The sequence below is a fragment of the Plasmodium gaboni genome, chromosome 12, assembly GCF_001602025.1.
Source record: "Plasmodium gaboni strain SY75 chromosome 12, whole genome shotgun sequence".
In the NCBI taxonomy this organism is placed as follows: Eukaryota; Apicomplexa; class Aconoidasida; order Haemosporida; family Plasmodiidae; genus Plasmodium; species Plasmodium gaboni.
Window position 1 is genome coordinate 728,414 of NC_031492.1, and position 23,929 is coordinate 752,342.

The window sequence follows — 23,929 nt, forward strand, 5'->3', positions numbered from 1 at the left end:
TTTTTTTTTATAAAAATTAATGTATAATATTATTATGAATATATTTTTATTTTCTAATAAAAAATAAATATTTTACATATATTTATATTAATATATATATAATATATTTATATATAAATATAATATATGCAACAACATCGAAAAATTTTTATTATTTTATATATATTTTTTTTTTCTGGGTCGAAAATAACAAAAATAAAAAAGTATATATGAATAAATATTGTTATATATATATATATATATATATATATAATAATATGTATATTAATATATCATATGTTATATTATAGATATAATTAAGAATGTTTTATTAAATATGTATTTATTATTATAAATATATTATTATTATAATTATATTTATTAATAAACATTCCTATTGTCATAGGAAAAAATTATATATTTTATATGAATATATATATTTTTTCTTAATAATTTTTTTAATATTACATACATGTAAAGGATTTATTATTCTCAAATAATACATTTTTTTTTATGATCCGGAGAAGAATATATATTTTTTTATAAGGGTCATGGGGAGAACAATTTGCACCATTCAGTATTCAAAAAATAAAATAAAAAATAATATAGGTTAAATATATTGAATAAATATTATATACATTATGTATATATAATATATATATATAGAAATATATATTTATTGAATTTTATTAGATGACGAAAAAAAATAAAAAAAAAAAAAACCTTTATATTTACATATTAAAAATATATTGCATGATAACAAAAAAAAAATAAGTAAATTTTTTAAAAATAATAGAAAAAATAAAATAATATAATAATAAAAAAAAAAAAAAAATTAAAAAAAAAATAAAATAATATTATATATATAATATATATAATGACTACATTTAATATATATAATATATGTATGTTGCCTTAATTTTATGTTGTGGCTATTTTCATTTAGAAGCCCTTTATATTAATTATTGGATTTAACTTTTTGATTAGATATATTAATGATTCCTGATTTTTTAAAACTTGATTTAGGTTTTTATAAGCTTGAGGTGCTTCATCTCTAATTTTATTATTTGTATCACATTTAACTCCTTTCATAATATCAATAAATTCTTGTTGTTTGATAAATTGTTTTGCTTTTGTTCTACTTAATACTCTTCCACAACCATGGGAACATGAATTATATGATAAAACATTTCCTTTACCTTTTACTATATAGGAACCTGTTTTCATATTCCCAGGAATAATACCATATTGATTTTTTTTGGAGGATGTAGCACCTTTTCTTGTCACATACATGTATTCCTTTTTTATTTCATTATTATCAAGATATACAACTTGTTCATAATTACAAAAATTGTGATGTATATTTATAGATTGATCCCAATTTAAAGTACACTTAGTTTCTTCATATATAATTTTTTCAATTATTTTCATCATATATATTCTATTATATTTTGCATATTCTAAACACACTTTCATGTCTTTTAAATAATTTTTCCCATTATCTTTTTTTAAATCTAAGTAAGCTAAATCATTTCTTTTCATTTTGCTTTCTTCACTTGCTAATATATCATAAAATTCAGCAACACTTTTTCCTATATTTCGACTACCTGAGTGGATTAAAATATAAACATCTGATAGATCGTAGTTTTTATTATTTAAAGAAATATCATTATGTACATTAGAATAATTATACTCTGTTAATATTTCATTTTTTTTATGCACAGAATTATTATTAAAAATGTTATTTCTTTTTTCTTTATTATTCAAAATAGAAGTATTTATTGCACAATTTTTTTCAATTACATCATTTTGGTTGCACATATTATCTTTCATATTTATATTATTTGTTTCATCTTTTATACTTAATTCTTCTTTTTCTAATTTGTTCCAATCATTAGATGCATCATACACAATTTCTATAAAGTGATTCCCACCACCCAATGTACCTAACTGCTTAAAATGTTTAGGTTGTATTATACCCTTAATATTTGGACTACCATATGTATTTAATAAACTAGAAAAAATATTCTTTGAATCAAACACTCCTTGATCATGCATATCAAAACTTAAAGGAATATTTCTCTTAATTTTATTATATATATTATTTATAATTTTTTCATTTAAATCTTTTTTTTTTAAATTATTTATTTTAATACATAAAACACCACATCCAATATCTACACCAACCCCATTAGGGATAATAAAATCTTTTGTTAAAAATACAGATCCTATAATTATTCCTTTCCCTAAATGTACATCTGGTAATATAGTGATGTGTCCTTTTATTATATCTAATTTAGCCAAGTTTTGTATTTGTAATAAACAATCTTTATCTATATCATTTGTATATGCTAAGATATCTCTGCAATTCTTAAAATTAAGTAAATAAGGAGGAGCCCTATCTGTTTTAAATCCTTTTTCTTTAATCCCATAAAAAGTATTTACTTCACAATCCTTATTCTTATTGCTAGAACTAAATAATTTTTCTACCCCTCTTTTTATATTTCTTATATTATGTTGACTTTCTTTTTTTATTCTAGGTGTATTATTTTTAATAAAGTTTAAGCGAAACATTCTACTTAAGCACAAATCACATAAGTAGAGAACCAACAGGAGCAGGAGGGAAAAAAATTTCATGTTAATAATATCATTATGTTATAGGATCAGCTCTGAAATATTGAAATAGAAATTCAAAAAAAAAAAAAAAAAAAAAAAAAAAAACAATAATAAAAAAAAGAAAATTCGATTATGAAGGGTTCTTATATTTATATCTTTTTATACACTGAAAAATATAATATTTTTGAAAACCATATTATAATAATAAAAAAATTAAGTACATTTCTAAATATATGTGTAAGATATAAGAATATATTATACCATATTATTTCGTTTTTATAAAATTATCTTAGAACATTGTAGTTCCCCTAAAATATAAATTTATAAGGAAAAAAAAAAAAAAAAAAATATATATATATATATATACCAAATGTAGTATATAATTTTGTTAAGTGTTAATTTTTTTTATTTTTTTACTTAATCATATTGAAAGAAATATGTTTAAAAAATAAATAATTTTAATGATAAAAATGTAAAATGTACTTTCTTAAATATAATATGGAAAATAAATAAATAAATAAATATATATATATATATATATAACATATGTGTATAATTAAAATTATATATATTATATATATATGTTTTTTTTCTTTTTTATTATATCATCATAATGGATAACCAAAAAATAATTTCAAATAAAAAAATATATAAATTTTATTCATATTATTTTATTTTATTTAATCAAATAATGGAGAAGTGTTTAAATAAAAAATTAATTTGTTTGTGAAGAAATTGAAGTCTTATATTAAATATATATATATATATATATATATATATATAATATATGTATATTATAAATGGATAAAAAAAAATTATAATATAAAAGAAAACATACTAAACATAATATTAATATATATTTATAATTGTTCTGCAAAATTATAAGACTTATAAATAAAAATGAGAAAAAATATATGAATTTCTCTCAATATATATATATATGTGTGTATTTATGTGTATTTATGTGTATTTATGTTTATTTATGTATGTATAATGTGGGGTGAAAATAGGATCTCTTCATGTTGGTGATAATATGACACGCTCTCCTATATCACTGAATCCATCTATGGTAATACTTTTTAACAAACTAGATGATAATGAAAATTCCAATAATTTATTTTTTTTTTGAGAAACTACAAAAAGAGAATCCTCATATATATTTATACCTGCAACATGTTTAAGTAATGGGTGTTTAATAACTTTAATAAGTTCATAATTATTGACATCATATTCTTTTATATCATGTGTTGTTGAGCTACCAACTAGTATATGATTATTTGTACTATTAAAAAGAATAGATATAGGAGAAAAAACTGGAAGAATTCTTATAAGCTTAAAATTCGTATCATATATTTGTACACCTACTTGTTTATTTGAAACATAACATTTTCCAGTATTATCAAAATCAAGACCACGTATTTCATCATTGTTATTTAATTTAATTACTAAACCTTGCGATGTGTTTTTATATAAATCTACTGGTTCTCCTAGTTGTCCATTTTCTACGTTAAAACGTAAAACAGTTCCTGTATTTTGTGAACTTATATAAAAATAATCATTATATTTTTTTATACCATATGGATGTATCATTAATGGATTGGTTTTATAATTTTGTGTTATAAATGTAGAAATATATTCTCTTCTATTTGATAAATTAGATATACTATCTGAAAAGATTAGAATTTTTGAATTCTCTTTAAATGAATCTGCAACATATAATTTCTTTTCATATAATAATAATCCTCTTAAACTTATAGAATTAAAAAATATACCATTTTCTTCAAAGGGTAACAAAACAGATCCTAAAAAATATCCATCTCTTGAAAATTTACAAATATTATGAATAGAATTCTTTTTCTTACCTCCATGATGTGTTAAATATAAATATGGTTCTTCTTCAATTAACATTTTACTATTTCTTTCTTTTATAACATTTATATCAGATTTAAATATATCATATTCATTTTTGCGGATAAATAAATTCCCATTAATATATATTCCCTTATAATTTACAGGCAAACAATTTAAATCTTGTAATATCATGAAAGTATTTAAAAACTCATAAAATGTTTTTATTTCTTTTTTTTTTAATAATTCTAAATACATATATAATAAGTTATTTTTATCAATTAAACTATTCACTTTATTTACTTCAAAGGAAGATAACAATATATTCTTATATGTATTTATAGAATATTTATAAGTAGACAAATCTTCATCTTTATAATTTTTATTTATTTCTATATCACCAATATCAGATAAATTAAATCCCCAGTTTTCTAATTTCCCATATACTATTTCTTTACTATTAGATGGAAATCCTAAACAATTAAATAGTTCTAACACATCTGGACTAGTAACCATAAGAAACAAATTATTCTTTTCCTTAAACGTATTATGTTTTATAAATAGAGAAACTATAAATATGGTTAAGAATGTTATACCTACACGTATTAACAAATGATATAACTTCCTTGGACCTATTTCATACTTATTATTCTTGTATATATTATAATTATATAAACGATTCTTATTCTTTACTGAATAATCATTATTTAATAAGTTCCTTTCCATTTTAACATAATTAAATAATCATATATATGAGATATATATTTAACAGGTTATAATAGAATATACATACACATATATATATATATATATATGCTTTTTTATGATCAGAAAAAAACAATTTCTTACTTTTAATATATCAAATGGAGTACTCACATATACATAATATATTTATTATACTGCTATATTATATATTTACAACATAACTAAGTTCTAAATCTATGGTTGTATTTTTGATGAAAAAAAATAATCATTTATAAAAAAAATTTTGAGAGAAATATAAAGGTCATATAAATTTCATAAAAAAATAATATTCCCCTCTTCTTTTCTTTAATATTGAATATTATTATATATTTTATTAAATGAGTAAATATAAAAATATTCTTTTATATATATATTGTATTTAAATGGGATATATATAAATATATATATATATTATAAGATTATTATTTTATTTTATATTATATTATATTATTTTATATTATTTTATTTTATATTATTTTATTTTATATTATTTTATTTTATTTTATTTCATTTATTATTATTTTTTTTTTTTTATTTCTATGAATGAGTTCCCTCTTGTGTGTAAAATAAGAATGCTATATAAATTTTATAAATGCCCATTTTTAATAAGTATTTATTTTATATAATTAATATATACAAATATATTATTTTATTATTATTTTTTTTTATTTCATAAGTTTATAAAACAATTAAAATGAAAATTATATATATATATATATAAAGGAATATACTAAATTGCAAAACTGAACTTACAATACAAAATATATATTATATATATATGATTATATAGATGGAAATAAAAGCTTTCGGATTGTTACTTTTTTTTTTTTTTTCTTTTTTTTTTTTATCAGATTGAAAACTACTCATTCTTTTGACGCTCATTTACTTCATTATTTTTTATACATACTTTCAAAGAATTAAAAGTAAGCATAATATAAATAACAATATCGCCAATTAAATTTTCTCATCATATAAAAAAGAAAAGAAAAAGAATAACCTTATTTCTATATACTAATTTTTTAAATATAAATTATGTAACTATTCTTTCGTTATTATCTTTCAACATATGTTAGAATTATTAATAATGATTCTTTTAAGAAAAACAAATAATAAAATTATATCAAAAAAAAATACGTCCAAAACACAAATAGAAACATATATATACCCATTCTTTTATTATTAAAATGACATATTAATATTTTAATTTAATTTGTTATTTTAAAATATTGTATACTGGAAATATATATAGAAAATATTCAATGGATATAATATATATATATATATATATATATATAACACTTTGGAAAATATAAAATGTATATATTTTTATAAAATTATATTATATTTCACTTAAAAAATAAAATTTATAAAAATATGCGTATTAAGTTTTATTCATATAGTGTATAGAAAATATATAAATTTAGGATTACATAATTTTCTATACTGTATAATTTAATTTACATAATCGAAAAAAAAAAAAAAAAAAGAAATATTATATTATATATTATATATATATATATATTATTAAAGTTCGAACCGTAATGTATATATCTATTAAATAATTGTAAAAAAATTATTTAATATTTTTCCTATAACATGTATATAAGATATTATATACAATTATCTTAATAATAACATATATATTGTATTATTAAGTATTAAAAAGTATATGATTATTAATTCTTAATATTATATCAATTATATATATATATATAATATATATATTTATTTATTTATCTATAATAATTTTTTTTTTTTTTATTTTAAATATAAAGTTCAGAAAATGCGTTTTTATGAACATACATAAAAATTGATCTTTGTATTTAAAATAAAAAAAAAAAAAAAAAAAAAAAAATTATATCAAGCATTCAAGTATGTATTTTATATATATATTATATAAATTTATATATAAATCGAATAAAATTATATATATATAATAATCTTGTCTTTTCCACAATATATTAATATTCATCATTTAATTAGATAAATAATTATTTTCTTATTTTTATTATTTTGCAATTTTTTTTTTTCTGCTTTATTTTTCTTTTTTTTTTTTTTTTTTTTTTTTTTTTTTGAAATTATTCTATATATGTAATATTTTTATATATAATAAAAAAAAAAAAAAAATTTAATTTGTTCCTATTATTTATTAATTTTTTTTTGGGGGCACTTAATTATATATAAATAATATATAAACCCAAAGTAAAATTATATATATATGTATTTTTTTTTTTTTTTTTTTTTTTTTTTCATTTATATGTATATTTTGCACTTGAATATATTTAATTTATATAGTATTTCATAGTATATTTAAATAAATATTTATATATATATATTATTTCCTTTTAGTGAGCTTATAATTCGTCACTTTTAATATTTAAATCATCATCTCCATTATTATCCTTTTTTTGTATTTCATCATCTATATTAATTTCCTCTTCAAATTTAGATGAGTCATTTTCATCTTCAATTTTTTTGGTTTCGAATATAGATGGATCTAAATCGTCAATTTTTAAATTATTATCAACTCCTAATTTTTGATTAATATGATCATAAACAATTTGAGCCAAATCTGCAGTATCTTCTAAATCAAATCCTGATGCTAATTTAGCTGATTGGTACATAATTTTAATACTATTTGTTAGTTCAAGATCTTTAGGGTTTGTTACTGATCTTTTTAAAAGATCTATCATAATTGGATGATTTGGATTAATTTCTAGAATTTTTTGTCCACTCATTGCTTTAATTTGATCAGAATTGCTAACATTCATTTTCATTAATTTTTCCATTTGTCCTGATAATCCCCATTCAGTTGATACAACAGCACATGGTGCATCTACTAATCTTCTAGAAATTTCTACTTTGAATATTTGATTTTTTAAAGTATCTGATATAACATCAATTAATGCTTTATACATTTTTTGCATTTGTTGTTCTTTTTTCTTTTCTTCTTCTGTTAATTCAAAAGTGATTTCTCCTTTTTGAATAGATTTAAATTTCTTTCCTTCATATTCTTGTACTCTTTGTATACATGATTCATCAACAGATTCTGTTAAGAAAAGTACATCAATATTTTTTTTCTTAAAGATTTGTAATTGTGGTATTTTTGCTAAATATTCATAAGAATCTCCTGAAGCATAATAAATGAATTTTTGATCAGGTTTCATATGTTCAATATATGTATCTAAAGATATACTTTTTGGATATTGCATAGTTTTGAATAAAAGTAATTTTGCAATTTTATTACGATTAATATCATCTTCATAACAACCACTCTTTAAAAATTTTCTATATTCTTTATATATTAATTTATATGTGCTTGGTTCACTTAATTTTTTGGTAATTTCTTTTTTTTTCTCTTCATCACTTTCATTTTCTAATTCAGATCGTAGGGTTTCTTTATTTTTCTTACCTTCTTTATATAATTTATGGAACGTATCTAATATTTTACGTACAATACGTTTAGAAACTGCCTTCAATATTTTATTTTGTTGTAATTGTTCTCTAGATACATTAAGAGGTAAATCATCACTGTCAACCACACCCTTAACAAAGCTCATATATCTGGGTAAGAATTCAACAAATTCATCTGCAACTAAAACTCTTCTAACATATAATTTGAGAGAATTTTGTTTAGCATACAACTGATCATTCATAGAGGGTGCTTTAGATGGAATATAAATTAAACATTTAAATTCAATTTCACCTTCTGCAAAAAAATGTATATGATATAAAGGTTTATCATTATAACCAGATAAAACACTAAAAAATTGATTATAATCTTCATCTTTTAATTCTTTTGGTGGTCTTAACCATATAGGTCTTTGTTCATTCATAAGTGTCCATTTTTTGACTTTCTTCTCAACTGTTCTTGTTTTTTTATTTGGGTCATCAGTTTCTTCTACTTTTACACTATCATAATTTGGATCATTTACCATTTCTTTAGCAATATCTGCTAAGACCTCTTCAGTATATACATTTTCATGTAATAAATATATAGGGAATTGTATAAATTGACTATATTTAGAAATTAAATCCATTAATTTTTTATCATTTAATAAATTCGTTGCATCTTCTTTTAGATGTAATGATATACGTGTACCTCTTTTTAATGTAGCTCCTCTTGGGTCTTTATATATAGTAAATTTAGCATCTGCAGTTGATTCCCATATATATTGTTCATCTTCATTATTTTTTGTATATACAATCACTTTATCTGCTACTAAAAATGCAGAATAAAAACCGACACCAAATTGACCAATTAAACTCATATCTCCTCCACTTTTAGATATAGCTTCTAAAAAGTTTGAAGTACCTGATTTTGCAATTGTACCTAAATTATTTATTAAATCATCTTTTGTCATACCTATACCTGTATCTGTAATTGATAAAATATTCTTTTCTTTATTTGCTGAAATACGTATTTCTAATTTCTTTTCTTCTCCTAATACACTTTCATCAGATAAAGATAAAAATCTAATCTTTTCTAATGCATCAGCTGCATTAGATATTAATTCTCTTAAAAATACTTCTTTTTGAGTATATAAAGAATTAACTATAATATCCATTAATCTTGTTACTTCAGTTTGATATTGATGACTTTCCATCGATTCAGTTGGTTTCTCTCCTTCTTCAATTTCTTCTAATGTGTCTCTATCTCTTTTTATTTCCTTCTTATCATCCCCTGATTCTGACACACCATTTGTTCCATTATCACCCTCAGCACTACTATCACATGAGACCCTTCTTACATTTTCTTGTAATACGCATAACACAAAAAAAAGGAAAATAAAAGAATATATCTTATTTAATTTCATTTCCGCCAAACGATAAAATACGACACTTTAATGAATAAATAATAAAATAAATAAATAAATATATATATATATATATTTATACACTTTTTATGTTTTTAAAAAAGAATATTCTTTTATACGTACAAAAATTAGTATCACTAAATGGAAGTGTAACTGTGTATATATTCTCAAATATAAATATATATATATATATATATATACGAATATAAATGTAAAACAAAAAATTACACAAGAAATATATAAAGAAAATAATAAATAAAATAATATATATTATATATATTATGAAACTTTTATTATAATTTTCTGTTTATATATTATATATATTATTTTATATATATAAACACATAACAAAAAAACACTTAATTTAAAAAATATAATAAGTTTTGTATTTATCAAAAAATGAATATATAAAAAAAAAAAAAAAAAAAAAGAAAAAATGAAAATAAAAAATATTTACATTTTTTTACATTTTTTTTTTTTTTTTTTTTTTTTTTATATTATGTATATATATATTTATATATATATATATGCAATAAAATATTATATTATATATATATACATATAATATTTAATATCCCTATTAATAAATTTATACATATATTATTATATTTTATTATTTATTATGTATTTATTTGTGTACGATCCTATTTTTTTATATTTATATACGCTTTAGATATATACGTAAATTCCACTTTTTCTTTGAAGAAGCCCATATATAAATTTTTCTACTTGCTTTTTTATGCTATAAATATAAATAATATATAATAATTATTAACCTGTTTTATAAATAACTTAAATATTCTTATTTATTTGTTTATTTATTATTATATTCTTATTAGTAAATTTTTTTTATTTAAATTTTTTTTTTTTTTGTTGTTCTCATATTTTTTAAAATTATTAAAATAAGATTATATAAAAAAATAAAATAAAAGGGGAAAAAAAAAAGAATATTTACAAATATATAAATATATATTTTTTTTTTATTTTGAACAATTAATTTTCCTTAAAATAAAATATGTACGCAAAGGAAACAAAAATAATAATTATATTATATATATATATATAATATATATATGGAGATACACATCTATTTTTTCTTAAAAATATATATATATAATGGTATATTATTATTTATAATGGAAAACAAAATAAATATAAAATTCGTAAACATTTTTAACATTTGATCATCAATCAATTTGTTCATAAGGGAAAAATAAATAAATATATATATATATATATATATATATATATTTATATACATATATTTAATTATATATTATTTAAGCAAAAATGTAAAATAAGGAAATACTATATAAAATATATTCCTTCTTAGCATAGTTATTCAATTTTTTTTTTTTTTTTTTTTTCCTATTAATATTAAATCCATATATTGTTTTTCTTTATAAACAAATAATATTAGGAGTACAACTAAACATATATGTATATTTATCTAATCTTTATTATTTCTTTATTTTATATATATATTTTTATATTTATTAAATTATTTCGGATAAGAAGGTATTAATTACTAATTTAAAAAAAAAAAAAAAAAGTAGCAATATTAAGATGATTTTTTTTTTCAAATATTAAAATGAATAATATAACAAAGACATTAATATATTTTGATTTATAAATATATTAATATATGATGGTGATATATATATATATATAACAATTTATATATATATTATATAATATATATTTATTTTTTTATATGTGTGCGATTTATGTAAAATATATATATATATATTTTTTTTTTTTAATAGTATATAATATATTTATATATATAATTTATATAATACATAATTATATATGTACTAAATAAATATTTTTATTTTTATATATGCATATATTTATGTGTACATATATTTGTAGGGGGTATCTAAATAATAAAATAAATATCCACCTTATATGTATTATAATATTAAGGTGTACGCCTTTTTGTATCAATTTTAAAATAAAATTATCATATATTATTAATTTTTAATTTATTTTTATTAATATCTTTGTAATAGTATTCAAAAAAAAAAAATATATATATATATAATAATTATTTATTTTTTTTTTTTTCTTTAAATAAAATACAAGATGACGCTATATATATTATAATAGAATGTGTTTTTTTTTTTTTTTTTTTTTTTAAATTCAAAATAGTATCTAACCATATAAAATATATTTTATTATTTTAAAATATTTGAATTTAATACCTATATATAATACACCTTAATAAATTTAAATGTGAAAAAATATATCTTTATATATATATATATATATATATATATTATTTTAATATCAATGGGAAAATGTATCACATATATATTATATTATACAAATAATATTATATATATTTGTATCATTTCTTCTAAATATATATTTTGCTTTTTTTAAATATAATATATATATAAATATTTAAAGTTTTTATAATTTTTGTATATCTATTAACTTTATTATTTTATATATATTCTTTCATCTTCTTTATTGTGTTATATATATATTATATATATATATAGATACTTATTTATACATATATATAAATTGTATTATATATTATGTATATACAAATATATACTACAATTTTGTTTATTATATATTAAGTACTTTTTACTTATATTTTCTCATTTTGTTTTTATAAATTTTAAAAAAAAATATATATATATATATATTTGTATATTATATATTGAAGGAGATTCATATATTTTTAATCTTTTTTTAGATAATATAAAATTATATTATGAAATCTCAAGAGAACATTTAACTATTAAATATATAAAAAAAAAAAAAAAAAAAAAAACATAAAATTTTTTTTATATTTATAAGGTAGTATTTTAAGTGTAATTTATTTTTGTGTGTTCATTTAATGTATATAATAATAAACTTGATGAATATATTTGTAGACATTATTTGTCATCGTTTATTTTTCTCCTTATGTAAATATATATATATATAAGAAAAGAAAAATAAAACAAAATTTTGAATATAAATAATTTATTACTCTGCTTTTGAACACAAAACAATATTTATAATAATATATGTATTTATATGTGTATTTTATGTATTTGTTTTTTTCTTTCTTTTTTTTCTTTTTGTTTTATTTAAATTGTTATATATATATATATATATATATATAATATATTATTGCACGATTGTATTATATTTCATAATCCACTTTAATAATATAACGAGTGTAAACAACCATATTATATATATGTATACATATGTTATGTATAGACCATTATATATTTCATTTATCATAAGAATCACTTGTATATCATTTCTACTATTTTAATCGAGTATACATTTATATTTATATTTATGATTGCTTTTTATATTTTAAGAAACAAAAATAAATAAATATATATATATATATATATATATGTTTATATTTATATGTGTGTGTTTATTCTTCTTATTATTTAATGAATATATTATATGTAATGTAACTTTTTAATGAAGATAATATATTTACATTAAAAATATATTAAAAAAATACATTATCTTTGTATTGGATTTATATATTTGTGAAATTTTAAAAATGGAGGAACCAACATATCACATATAAAAATATGTTAATATGAACAAATAAATAAATAAATAAATATATATATATATATATTTATTTATACCCTTAGATATGTTTAATTCCAAGTGTTTGGATTTATACCTTTTGTTTTATTAATCTTCCTTTTTTGTATGTTATGCTATGTTCTATTTTTTTTTTTTTTTTTTTTTTTCCTTCTTTTTCTTTAAGATTTATGTAATCTAAGTACAAGAAAAATGAATAGTCCTTTCAATTGTAATCAAATAAATATTAATTATTCTTTTTCTTTTAATAATGATAATAGCATAAACCAAGGAACAAAAACTCCTTGCAAGAATTCTTTCGCATCAGATGGTAATGTATCATATGATAAGGAATGTCTAGAAAAGAAGAGTTTAATCATTAATGATAAGGAAGAAAAAAATATTTATATGTATAATAATATGTATACAAATATGTATAATGATTTACATAGTAACAATAATGAGGACAATTCATGTAATAATATGAGCTATAATATAAATAAAATTAATCAAAATGATCATACAAATATGAACAACATATTATTTAATGATAAAAATATTATAGCTTCTAAGGCAAATATATATACGATGTGTGATCTGAAAAATAAACAAGAGGAAGTAAAAAACAAAAATGAAAGTATCGTATATAAAAATGAAGAAATGATAAATAAAAATGAAAGTATCATATATAAAAACGAAAAGATGATTAATAAAAATGAATGTATCATATATGAAAACGAAAAGATGATTAATAAAAATGAAAGTATCATATATAAAAACGATATGATGATTAAACATAATGATATGGTAATTAATAAGAATGAAAGAATGATTAACCAAAATGATATGATAATCAACCAGAATAATATTATGATTAATCAAAATGAAAAGATGATAAATCAAAAAGATATGATAATTAATCAAAATGATAATATAAGTAGGGGTGAAATATATACATATAATAAAAATGATATGTTGAAAAAGGTACCTTCTCAAAATTATGTTACAATTAAAAATGCAAGCAATCATAATTTTCATTCTATTGAACATATTCATAATAAGAATATTGATAATATTATGATAAATGAAAAAAATCCTAAAGAATACCATAACAAGTATAATCAATATAATATCCACTGTGATAATAATGATCATATGAATAATATTGATTATACATATTATAATAATAACATAACAAATAATAATTCAAATATTAATTTGAATAAATCCAAAGAAGAATTAAATAATAATATATCTTCCTGTCATGTAAATAAAAAAAACACAAATCAAAAATGCACTTATGACGATAATATGTATAATAATAATAATAATAATAATAATAATATTAATAATACTTTAGTTCATAAAATCGTTACAAATAACCCACCTAAAATATCTGCTCAAAAGTATAATAATATAAACGAATTAGAGAATAATAAAGTGTTATATCATTCAAAAGAAAATCGCGAAAAAATAAAAAATCACAACATTATTGATATGAATAGTAATAGTAATAATAGTAATAATAGTAATAATCATAATAACCATTATCATAATAATAACAATCCCTGCAATAAGACAAGTGATAATAACACCCTTTTGGTGAATCATCAAATAAAAAATACAAACCAAAAATGCACACAAATAGAAGAGTTAAAAAAAAATGCTGAAAAAAATAATAATATAATTTATAATAATATAATTAATAATAATATTATTAATAATAATATTGTTCTTGATAGTATCCTAAATAATAATATGATGAACAACAATATAATTAATAAAAGCTTTATGAACGCACCAAATAATGACATTCATAAAAATATGGTAGATAAGATAATGAATCAGTGCTTATTGAACAGCACCAAAAAAACCTGCAATACTAATAAAAAGGATAATATGGTTAATATATTACACACATATAAGGTAAAATATAATGATGATAAAAAATTATATACAGATATAAATAATGTTAATATGAATAATATGGTCAATAATTACAATATGAATGATCAAAGTGTTCATTATATGAAACAGAAGGAACTAAATGTAAAAGAAAAAAATCAAGAAAATTATAGTCATGTTATAAATGATACTAACAATATTAATTATAACAATAAAATTAATGATTATAATAATATCACACCAAAAGGTCATGTCGATAATAAAGATACATATAATTTGAATGCTCGTAGTAATAATTGTTATACTCGTAATTGTGTTGATTGCAATAAATTAATAAATAACCATATTGATGTATCAAATGGTGATAATATATCACCACATAATGTTATGTATAATTCAATGACAAATTTATCAAGCGATAAAAAGCTTAGTTTAAATAATATGGAGCACTTACAGGAAGTAAATAATAATAAAGATAATGGTATATACTATAACAATTATGGCAATTATAAAGAAGGGAACATAGCAAATATAAAATATGTAGAAAATGTAGCAAATATAAAACATGTAGAAAATGTAGCAAATATAAAACATGTAGAAAATGTAGCAAATATAAAACATGTAGAAAATGTAGCAAATATAAAACATATAGAAAATATAGCAAATACAAAACATATAGAAAATATAGCAAATATAAAAAGTGTTAATTCATTGAATGGCCATAATATCTTTGTTGGCGATTCAATAAATCACCACCAAAATAATCATATACAAAACAATACATATAATGAATGTAAATTTTTGGATACAAATCTTTGTGAAGATAATAAAATATATAAGGAAAAAGAATATTCTTTTTACAAAAAGAATTATGAAACAAAAGAACATATGCAGAATTATAAAAATAAAATTATAACAAATAATATTAAAAGTGATGATATATCACCTCAGTTTAATAATATGTGTAATTTAAATTATACATCACAAAATTATGATGAACATGTTGTATATCCAAAAGATGATAAAAATCAATTAGTTCAAAATATACAAAGTGTATATGAACAAAATAATAATCACAATATACATATGGAAAATAATACGGATGAAAAAATGTTCAACAAAAATGTGCATCATATTAATGATGATAGAGGTGAAACGTATTATCACTGTGAATATAATATATCGACAGATATACCAACACATAATTATATGAATAATTTATTAATTAATAATTACAATGATGAAAAATCAAATAATTCAGAAGAATATTGCACTTCGAATAATGAGATATATAACTCCAGTGCATACAAAAAAGTAAACATGGGCGTGAATAATATGAACAGTAGGAATCATTGTGGAGATGATTTTTATAGCAATCAAAAAGTATATGGAGTACAAAAAGAGGAAGAAAGAATAATACCTTATAAGTATAATAAAGATATTTACCAAAAATGTATGATAAATGAGGATGAATATAAAAATGAACAAGTAGTAAATAATTGTGATATCATACATATCAATAATAATAATAATAATAATAATATAGATGTATCTGTGCATAGTAATATATCAACAGATTGTAAATCAAATAATGATCTTTCCAATATACATATAACAAATGATATTATTAAATCAAACAATTATTCATACACCATTTTGAATAACACAGAAAAGGATAATAAAACAATAACGTATGGAAATTACTGTACCGCAATATTTGATCCTGATGATAACAATAAAGAAATATATAATGAAAATACAAATTCTATATATGATTATTCAAATAATGTAAATTATAAATTAGCAAATGAGAACCATATACAAAATATAGAAAATGAAAGGATTGTACAAACAAAATATGATAATAATAATAATAATAATAAAATGAATACTTTTTACAATGATCACCACCATCCCATGCATGATACATTTTGTCATACAAATAATGAAATCAATTATAATAAGAATATAATAATAAAAGATATATATAGTACGTCACAAAATACAGAAAAACCATTTTTAAAAGAACAACAATTTGATCACAGTTGTGTTGATTCGAATAATTTTTGTCATCCAAATGATTCTTCGTCTTATTCTATTTTAAATAATATATCTATAGAAAAAAATATGAAAAAAAATAAAACACAAGAAATATATTATAACAATGATAAAATACATAATATAGAGGAGAGAGAAAATATTAATAATTTTAATGAGGAATTTTTATTTCTTAAGTTATGGTTATCATCATTTAATATGGGCAAATCGATACATTGCAAAAAATTAATATATATATCGGGTGATAAAAGATATATTAAAAAAAGGAATAATAAAAATAAAACATATCCATTTAATTATAATGAACCATTTTATTTTATCTACAAATCAAATAAAGACATGGCTATGGATCATAATAATAATAATATAAATAATGTATGTTTGAATTATATTAATGGACATATACAAAATAGTGAATTAAAAAATAATTATGATTTTGTAAAATATTCACCTAACCTTAAGGATTATGATCATTCAAATATTAAACATTCTGAAGATATTCAAAATATGACACATATTTCTGAATGTGTTGAATATAAAAATGATAAGAATTGTTCAAATGAAAGTATTACTAATAATAATTATCATACTGTTAATAATAATATGAATGTGTATAAGAACATTATTTATGAGGATATAGAAGAACCTCATTATAATACAATAGTCGAAGAAAATGAAAATATTAATGATATAAATATGAATTATAATAGATACAATAATATACAAAATATATGTAATAATAATGAGAATCGAGAAATACATATTAATAATTCTGAAGATAAGAAAGAAGGAAATATATCTAATATACCATCCACATTAAATAAGGATAGCTTTTGTTCTTTTACAACAGTTAGTTCTACTCCTGAATATGAAATAAATAAAAATTTAAATCAGTTAGAAAGTTATATTAATGGTTTATATACAAATAGGAAAATTGAAAATGATAATAATATGGTCCCTAAATTATCTAATAATTTATTTAATAATAATATAATTAACAGTTCAAAGAATGTCAATCAAAATTTAGAGGGAAACAAGAAAAACATGAGAGCAAAAAATGGTATGGATACTTTTACAAAAATGACATTAACAAATGAATCAAATAAAAACATAAGAAATAATAAAAAGGATAATATAGGAGAACAAATGATATCACCATTTATAAAAAATGATATTATAGGACATAAGCAATATTATATAGATAATGAAAATTATAATAATTTACATATGTGTAATAATAAAGAATCATTGAAAGTAGGACCTATTATGAATAACAAAAATGATTTAATCGATACAAATATATATAATAATAATAATAATAATAATAATATTGATCAATTATGCAGTAATAACAATTTTGTTTCTTCATGTACCTTAAATAATATGAATGATAATACATCATTTTGTGTGAATGATAATACATCATGTTGTGTGAATGATAATACATCATGTTGTGTGAATGATAATACATCATGTTGTGTGAATGATAATTCATCATATTATATGAATGATAATAAGGAAGAAAAAAATATGGAAAATAATGCAAACACAATAAACCCTGTTGTGAATAATATAAGAGATAGTGTTGTAACTGATATTACAAACCATAATGATAAAAAAATAAATAATTTCCATAATAATAATATATACAAAGAAGAAGACTTAGATAATAATAATATAAATATAGATCCTCTATGTTACGACGAAGAAATATTTGATGACGATAAAAATATACCCAAAATAACAGGTGTTAGTTATGATAGGAAACAAAAAATATGGGTATCTCATTGGAGAGCCAACTGTAAAACTGTTCATAAATATTTTTCTGTTAAAAAATATGGATTTGAAAAAGCTCGTAAGCTAGCTATTAAATGTAGAGAAGAAAATGTGAATTATATTACAACGGCTAGTATTCTAAATAATAATTTTACAAAACATGCATATCCCTTGATTAATAATATTTTAAAGAATAACGATATGAATACATATGATTTAATAAATTTTAATTCTTCCGATAAATTAAATGAGCAAAATCATTATAATAATAATTATGATTTATATGAGCCACCCAAAAAAAAGAAAGAGAAAATAGATCAAGTAAGAAAAAATAATAATCAGGAAAAAAAAAAAAAGAAAAGAAAAATTAATCATAATATTAATGATAATATGAATTATTATCCTAACAACACAAATTATAATGATAGTCAACTAAGTCAACATATTTACCATACTAATCATACATTTAATGATACTTATCATAATGATAAATATATATCAACCATTATAGATAAACAAAAAAGAGAAAATATTTCTTCGAATACATACAAAGACAAGTATGAAAATTTACAACCTTATGAAAAGCATCAAAACTATAAAAATTGTAAAGAAAATATAAATTATCAATATGTCTTACCAAATAACTATACAAATAATTTCTCTGAAAAAAATATTCAAGATATTTATTTGAATACACAAAACAATTATATAAATACTAAGCAAGATCTAATGATACAATATGAACAAGAAAATAATAATGAAGGATCCCCTCTCCTCCCCCCACCAAAAAAAAAAAAAAAACAAAATCCACAAATGTTACAAATCAATAAAAACACAAAAAATAAAATACAAGATTTTACAAAAATAAAAAATAATCAAACAGATAAACAAATATATACAGAATTATTAAATCCACAGTTAAATAATAGTACAAACTATATTAACACCTTGAATAACCCATCAATTAATAGCAATAATTATATGAATAACAATTATAATCATATGTCAAATAAAAAAGATCACCAGTCACAAATGAAGGATATAATATACTATACAAAAGAGAAATTTAATAATAACAATTATAATAATAAAAATGATGAATATAAGAGAAGTGATCTAAAAAATTACCAGAACATTGTAAATGATAATACTGTGTATAATGCATATATAAATAACAAACAAATGTGTAATAATAATAATAATAATAATAATAATAATAATAATATTAATTATAATAATGATAATAATTATATTAATAATAATAATAATTATAATTATAATAATAATTATATTAATAATAATAATAATTATAATAATAATTATATTAATAATTATAATCATTCTATTCAAGGACAAAATAATAATAGCATAACAAAAAATGTGAACAATAGTAATAATACATGCAATGAAATAAATCACGTTTATAATAATATCCTAAATAATTGCTCATATAATAATTTTCATGAGAAGGAAAATAAAATTATGCAAAGCAATGAGGACATACATAATAATAATAATATTACGACTAACCATAATTACCAATATGAAAAGAATAATAAAAATTTTATTGTTCCCATACAAAATAATCAACATTTTACAAATACAGAAAGCCCTATAAGGAATGTACATTTAAATGAGAATTATCAGTATGTAAATAATAACCACCCCACAAAAAATTATCAAAAGGCATCACAAATATTTGGTAACTCCAATTTTCACATGAACCATTAATAGAAAGAAGGGGAAAAAAAAAAAAAAAAAATTGTAATATTATTATATATATAACATATATGTATATAAATATATTTTTCAATTTTTTAATCTTTAAATTTCATTATTCTCTTTTTTTAATAATATGCACCTTTAAAAATACCCCTTTTTTTTTTAAAAAAAAAAATTAATCCTTGAGGTATCGCTTCAAAAGAATATTCATACGTGATATAAAAATAAGGCGCAAAAAAAATAAAATAAAAATAAATATATAAATGAATAAACAAAATAAAATAGCCTTTTTTTGTATTTATTAAAATTATATATAAAGGATATGTTATGTCGATTTATCTACGAAATTTTATAAATATTAATTTTTTAATTTAGACCAAATAAGAATTTTAATTTTTTTTTAATTTTATTTTAATTTTTTTTTAATTTTATTTTAATTTTATTTTAATTTTATTATTTAGTTTTTATTTTCTTTTATTCTTTTATTTTTTTGTTTTATTGCATATATATATATATATATATTTATTTATATTTATATAATGCAGCGTATTGTCCAAACTTTCTTATATATTTGTAATTTTTATTTTTTATTATATTTTTTTTTTTTTTTTGTTAATATTAAGAAAAGACAATTTAATTTTAGTTTTATTAATTATTATAAAAATGAAAAATGTTTATATTTCGTGTACAGACAGAAAATAAATAAATAAATAAATATACATACAACATATATGTGCTTGTGCGCACTATAATATAAAATAAATATCTTAATTGGAGCATTTACAAAACAAGTATCCATATTTAAAATTAAAACATTATATATATAATCATAATTTTTTTTGTTCTTACAACAAATAATGCTTCAAATGTTTAATTATTATAAATAATACGTATATAATTCAAAAAAAAAAAAAAAATAGATGGAATTTATATTATTAAAATTTTTTATTTTTTTTCTAATTTCCATTTCAAAGGCTTAAATAAAAACACTGGGCTTACTAAATCATCAGTGTGTTGTATTATTTCATAATCTTCAATTATAATTTTATGTTTAAAAAGGGGACAATCCAATGTAGCTGTTTCATATTCTCCTCCTTCTCCACAAATATTCAAGCCATACTTCTCGCTGATCATTTTTAAATATTCATACATTTCTTTTATTGATTTTCCAACATGTTCCTTTTTTAATCCTTCAAGAAAAAAAAAAAAAAAAAAAAAAGACGTGCATTATATATATGTACACATATACATTTTTATATGTCATTCATTATATTTTTATATTCATCTTACCATATGATGCAATTTTAACTATTATTGCTTCTACCCCATCATTTATCATACCTTGAAGAATTTCTTTCTATCAAATTTAATATATATATATATATATATATATGTATATTGCAATTTTTTTTTTTTTTTTTTTTTAATATTACCTGGTCTCGATCCCATAAATATGTTAAAATGTCTAAATTCAATCTTTCACATCTTAAAAAAAAAAAAAAAAAATACATATATATATTATATATATATATAAATATTTTATATATATATATATTTTTTTTTTTTTTTCATACACATGTTCTAATCTCTTTTTTTGATAAGTTGATTTTATGGCGCCACAAGATACTGCATTAATACTTGGGAATTGTGTCTGGAAAGATTTAAAAAAAGAAAAAAAAAATTGAACATCAAAACGATTATTTTATATACACATATATATATATATATATATATATATATGTGTGAATAGTAATTTTTTTTCTTCTTTCAGATTTATATGTACTTTTGCTTTATATATTAATTCAAAAAGATCTTCCACTTCATCATTTGGATCATAAGTATACGCTAAATCAAGTTTAATTGCTTTTCCTTTAAATAACAGAAAAATAAAAAAATAAAACAAAACAAAACAAAACAAAATATTCATATAAATTTGTAAAAATAAAATATATTATAAATATCTCATTATATTATTTATTATATATATATATATATATATATATTTTTTTTTACTTTTAATTTCATGCTGAATTAATGGTTTCTCCATACATCTCGCAATAGAAGGGACTAATTCAAATCCCGCACTTTGATACATAAAACTGTCCGTTTCATCTTCAAAATAAAAGAATGCAAAGACAACATAAAAAAAAAAAAAAATAATAAAATAAATAAATATATATATATATATATAATAAATTAATATATAATCATGTATACTCAAAAATATATCATAAATATAAAAAAAAAAAAATAAAGTGGATATGTATTCTTAAATTTTTTTTTTTTTTTTTTTCTTTTTTCCATATGTATTCTCTTTTTCAATGTGTAAACAACCATATAATAAATTATAATATATAAAAAAAAAAAAAATATATATATATACATATACAATATATGTAAAATAAATATATATAATACTGAGCGTATATGTTATATATATATATACACACATAATATGTATATAACCCTTTTAAAAAAAAAAAAAAAAAAAAAAAAGATTCGCTATACTTAATTTATATATTTAAAAAAATTATTACAGAAAAAAAAAAAAAAAAAAAAACATAACATCATAAGCGAGTACTAAGGTGAGTATAAATATGTGTAACTTAAAAAAAAAAATTATAAAAATATTTTACTCTGATATTCATAAGGAATTAAATGTGCTAAGGCAATAATTGTATGACCATTTTTATGGCAATAACAAAGATTTTGTATACTATCTTTTCCTCCTGATATTAAACCAAGAACATTCATTTTTTTTTTTTTTTTTAAGGAAAATATATATATTGATAAAAACAAAATAAAAGTTAAATGTTATCAAATATATTATTTTTCGCTTTTTATTTAACCAAAAAAAAAAAAAAAAAAAAAAAAAAAAAAAAAAAAAAAAAAAAAAAAAAAAA

The 23,929-nt window shown here is 18.4% G+C and overlaps 5 protein-coding genes and 1 non-coding gene across 6 annotated transcripts; 1 reads left to right on the forward strand and 5 right to left on the reverse strand.

Annotated features, from left to right (window-relative positions):
* Positions 1-921: 921 nt before the first annotated feature.
* PGSY75_1222000 (conserved protein, unknown function) lies at positions 922-2,616 on the reverse strand (the record flags this gene model as incomplete). Its single annotated transcript, XM_018786798.1, has 1 exon — positions 922-2,616. The coding sequence occupies one exon, from the start codon at positions 2,614-2,616 to the stop codon at positions 922-924; it is 1,695 nt and encodes a 564-aa protein (XP_018640663.1).
* A 996-nt stretch (positions 2,617-3,612) lies between these two features.
* On the reverse strand, positions 3,613-5,169 carry PGSY75_1222100 (hypothetical protein; the record flags this gene model as incomplete). The annotated part of the gene is made up of 1 exon (XM_018786799.1): positions 3,613-5,169. The coding sequence occupies one exon, from the start codon at positions 5,167-5,169 to the stop codon at positions 3,613-3,615; it is 1,557 nt and encodes a 518-aa protein (XP_018640664.1).
* An 846-nt stretch (positions 5,170-6,015) lies between these two features.
* PGSY75_1222200 lies at positions 6,016-6,163 on the reverse strand. Its single transcript, XR_001974544.1, has one exon. It is a non-coding gene; the product is annotated as a small nucleolar RNA snoR15 (small nucleolar RNA).
* Positions 6,164-7,541: 1,378 nt separating this feature from the next.
* PGSY75_1222300 (putative endoplasmin) lies at positions 7,542-10,004 on the reverse strand (the record flags this gene model as incomplete). The annotated part of the gene is made up of 1 exon (XM_018786800.1): positions 7,542-10,004. The coding sequence occupies one exon, from the start codon at positions 10,002-10,004 to the stop codon at positions 7,542-7,544; it is 2,463 nt and encodes an 820-aa protein (XP_018640665.1).
* Positions 10,005-13,778: 3,774 nt separating this feature from the next.
* PGSY75_1222400 (transcription factor with AP2 domain(s)) lies at positions 13,779-21,035 on the forward strand (the record flags this gene model as incomplete). The annotated part of the gene is made up of 1 exon (XM_018786801.1): positions 13,779-21,035. The coding sequence occupies one exon, from the start codon at positions 13,779-13,781 to the stop codon at positions 21,033-21,035; it is 7,257 nt and encodes a 2,418-aa protein (XP_018640666.1).
* A 936-nt stretch (positions 21,036-21,971) lies between these two features.
* PGSY75_1222500 (putative ATP-binding protein) lies at positions 21,972-23,780 on the reverse strand (the record flags this gene model as incomplete). The annotated part of the gene is made up of 7 exons (XM_018786802.1): positions 21,972-22,216; positions 22,317-22,383; positions 22,460-22,511; positions 22,601-22,677; positions 22,810-22,895; positions 23,040-23,138; positions 23,663-23,780. The coding sequence occupies 7 exons, from the start codon at positions 23,778-23,780 to the stop codon at positions 21,972-21,974; spliced, it is 744 nt and encodes a 247-aa protein (XP_018640667.1).
* Between the last annotated feature and the right edge of the window lie 149 nt (positions 23,781-23,929).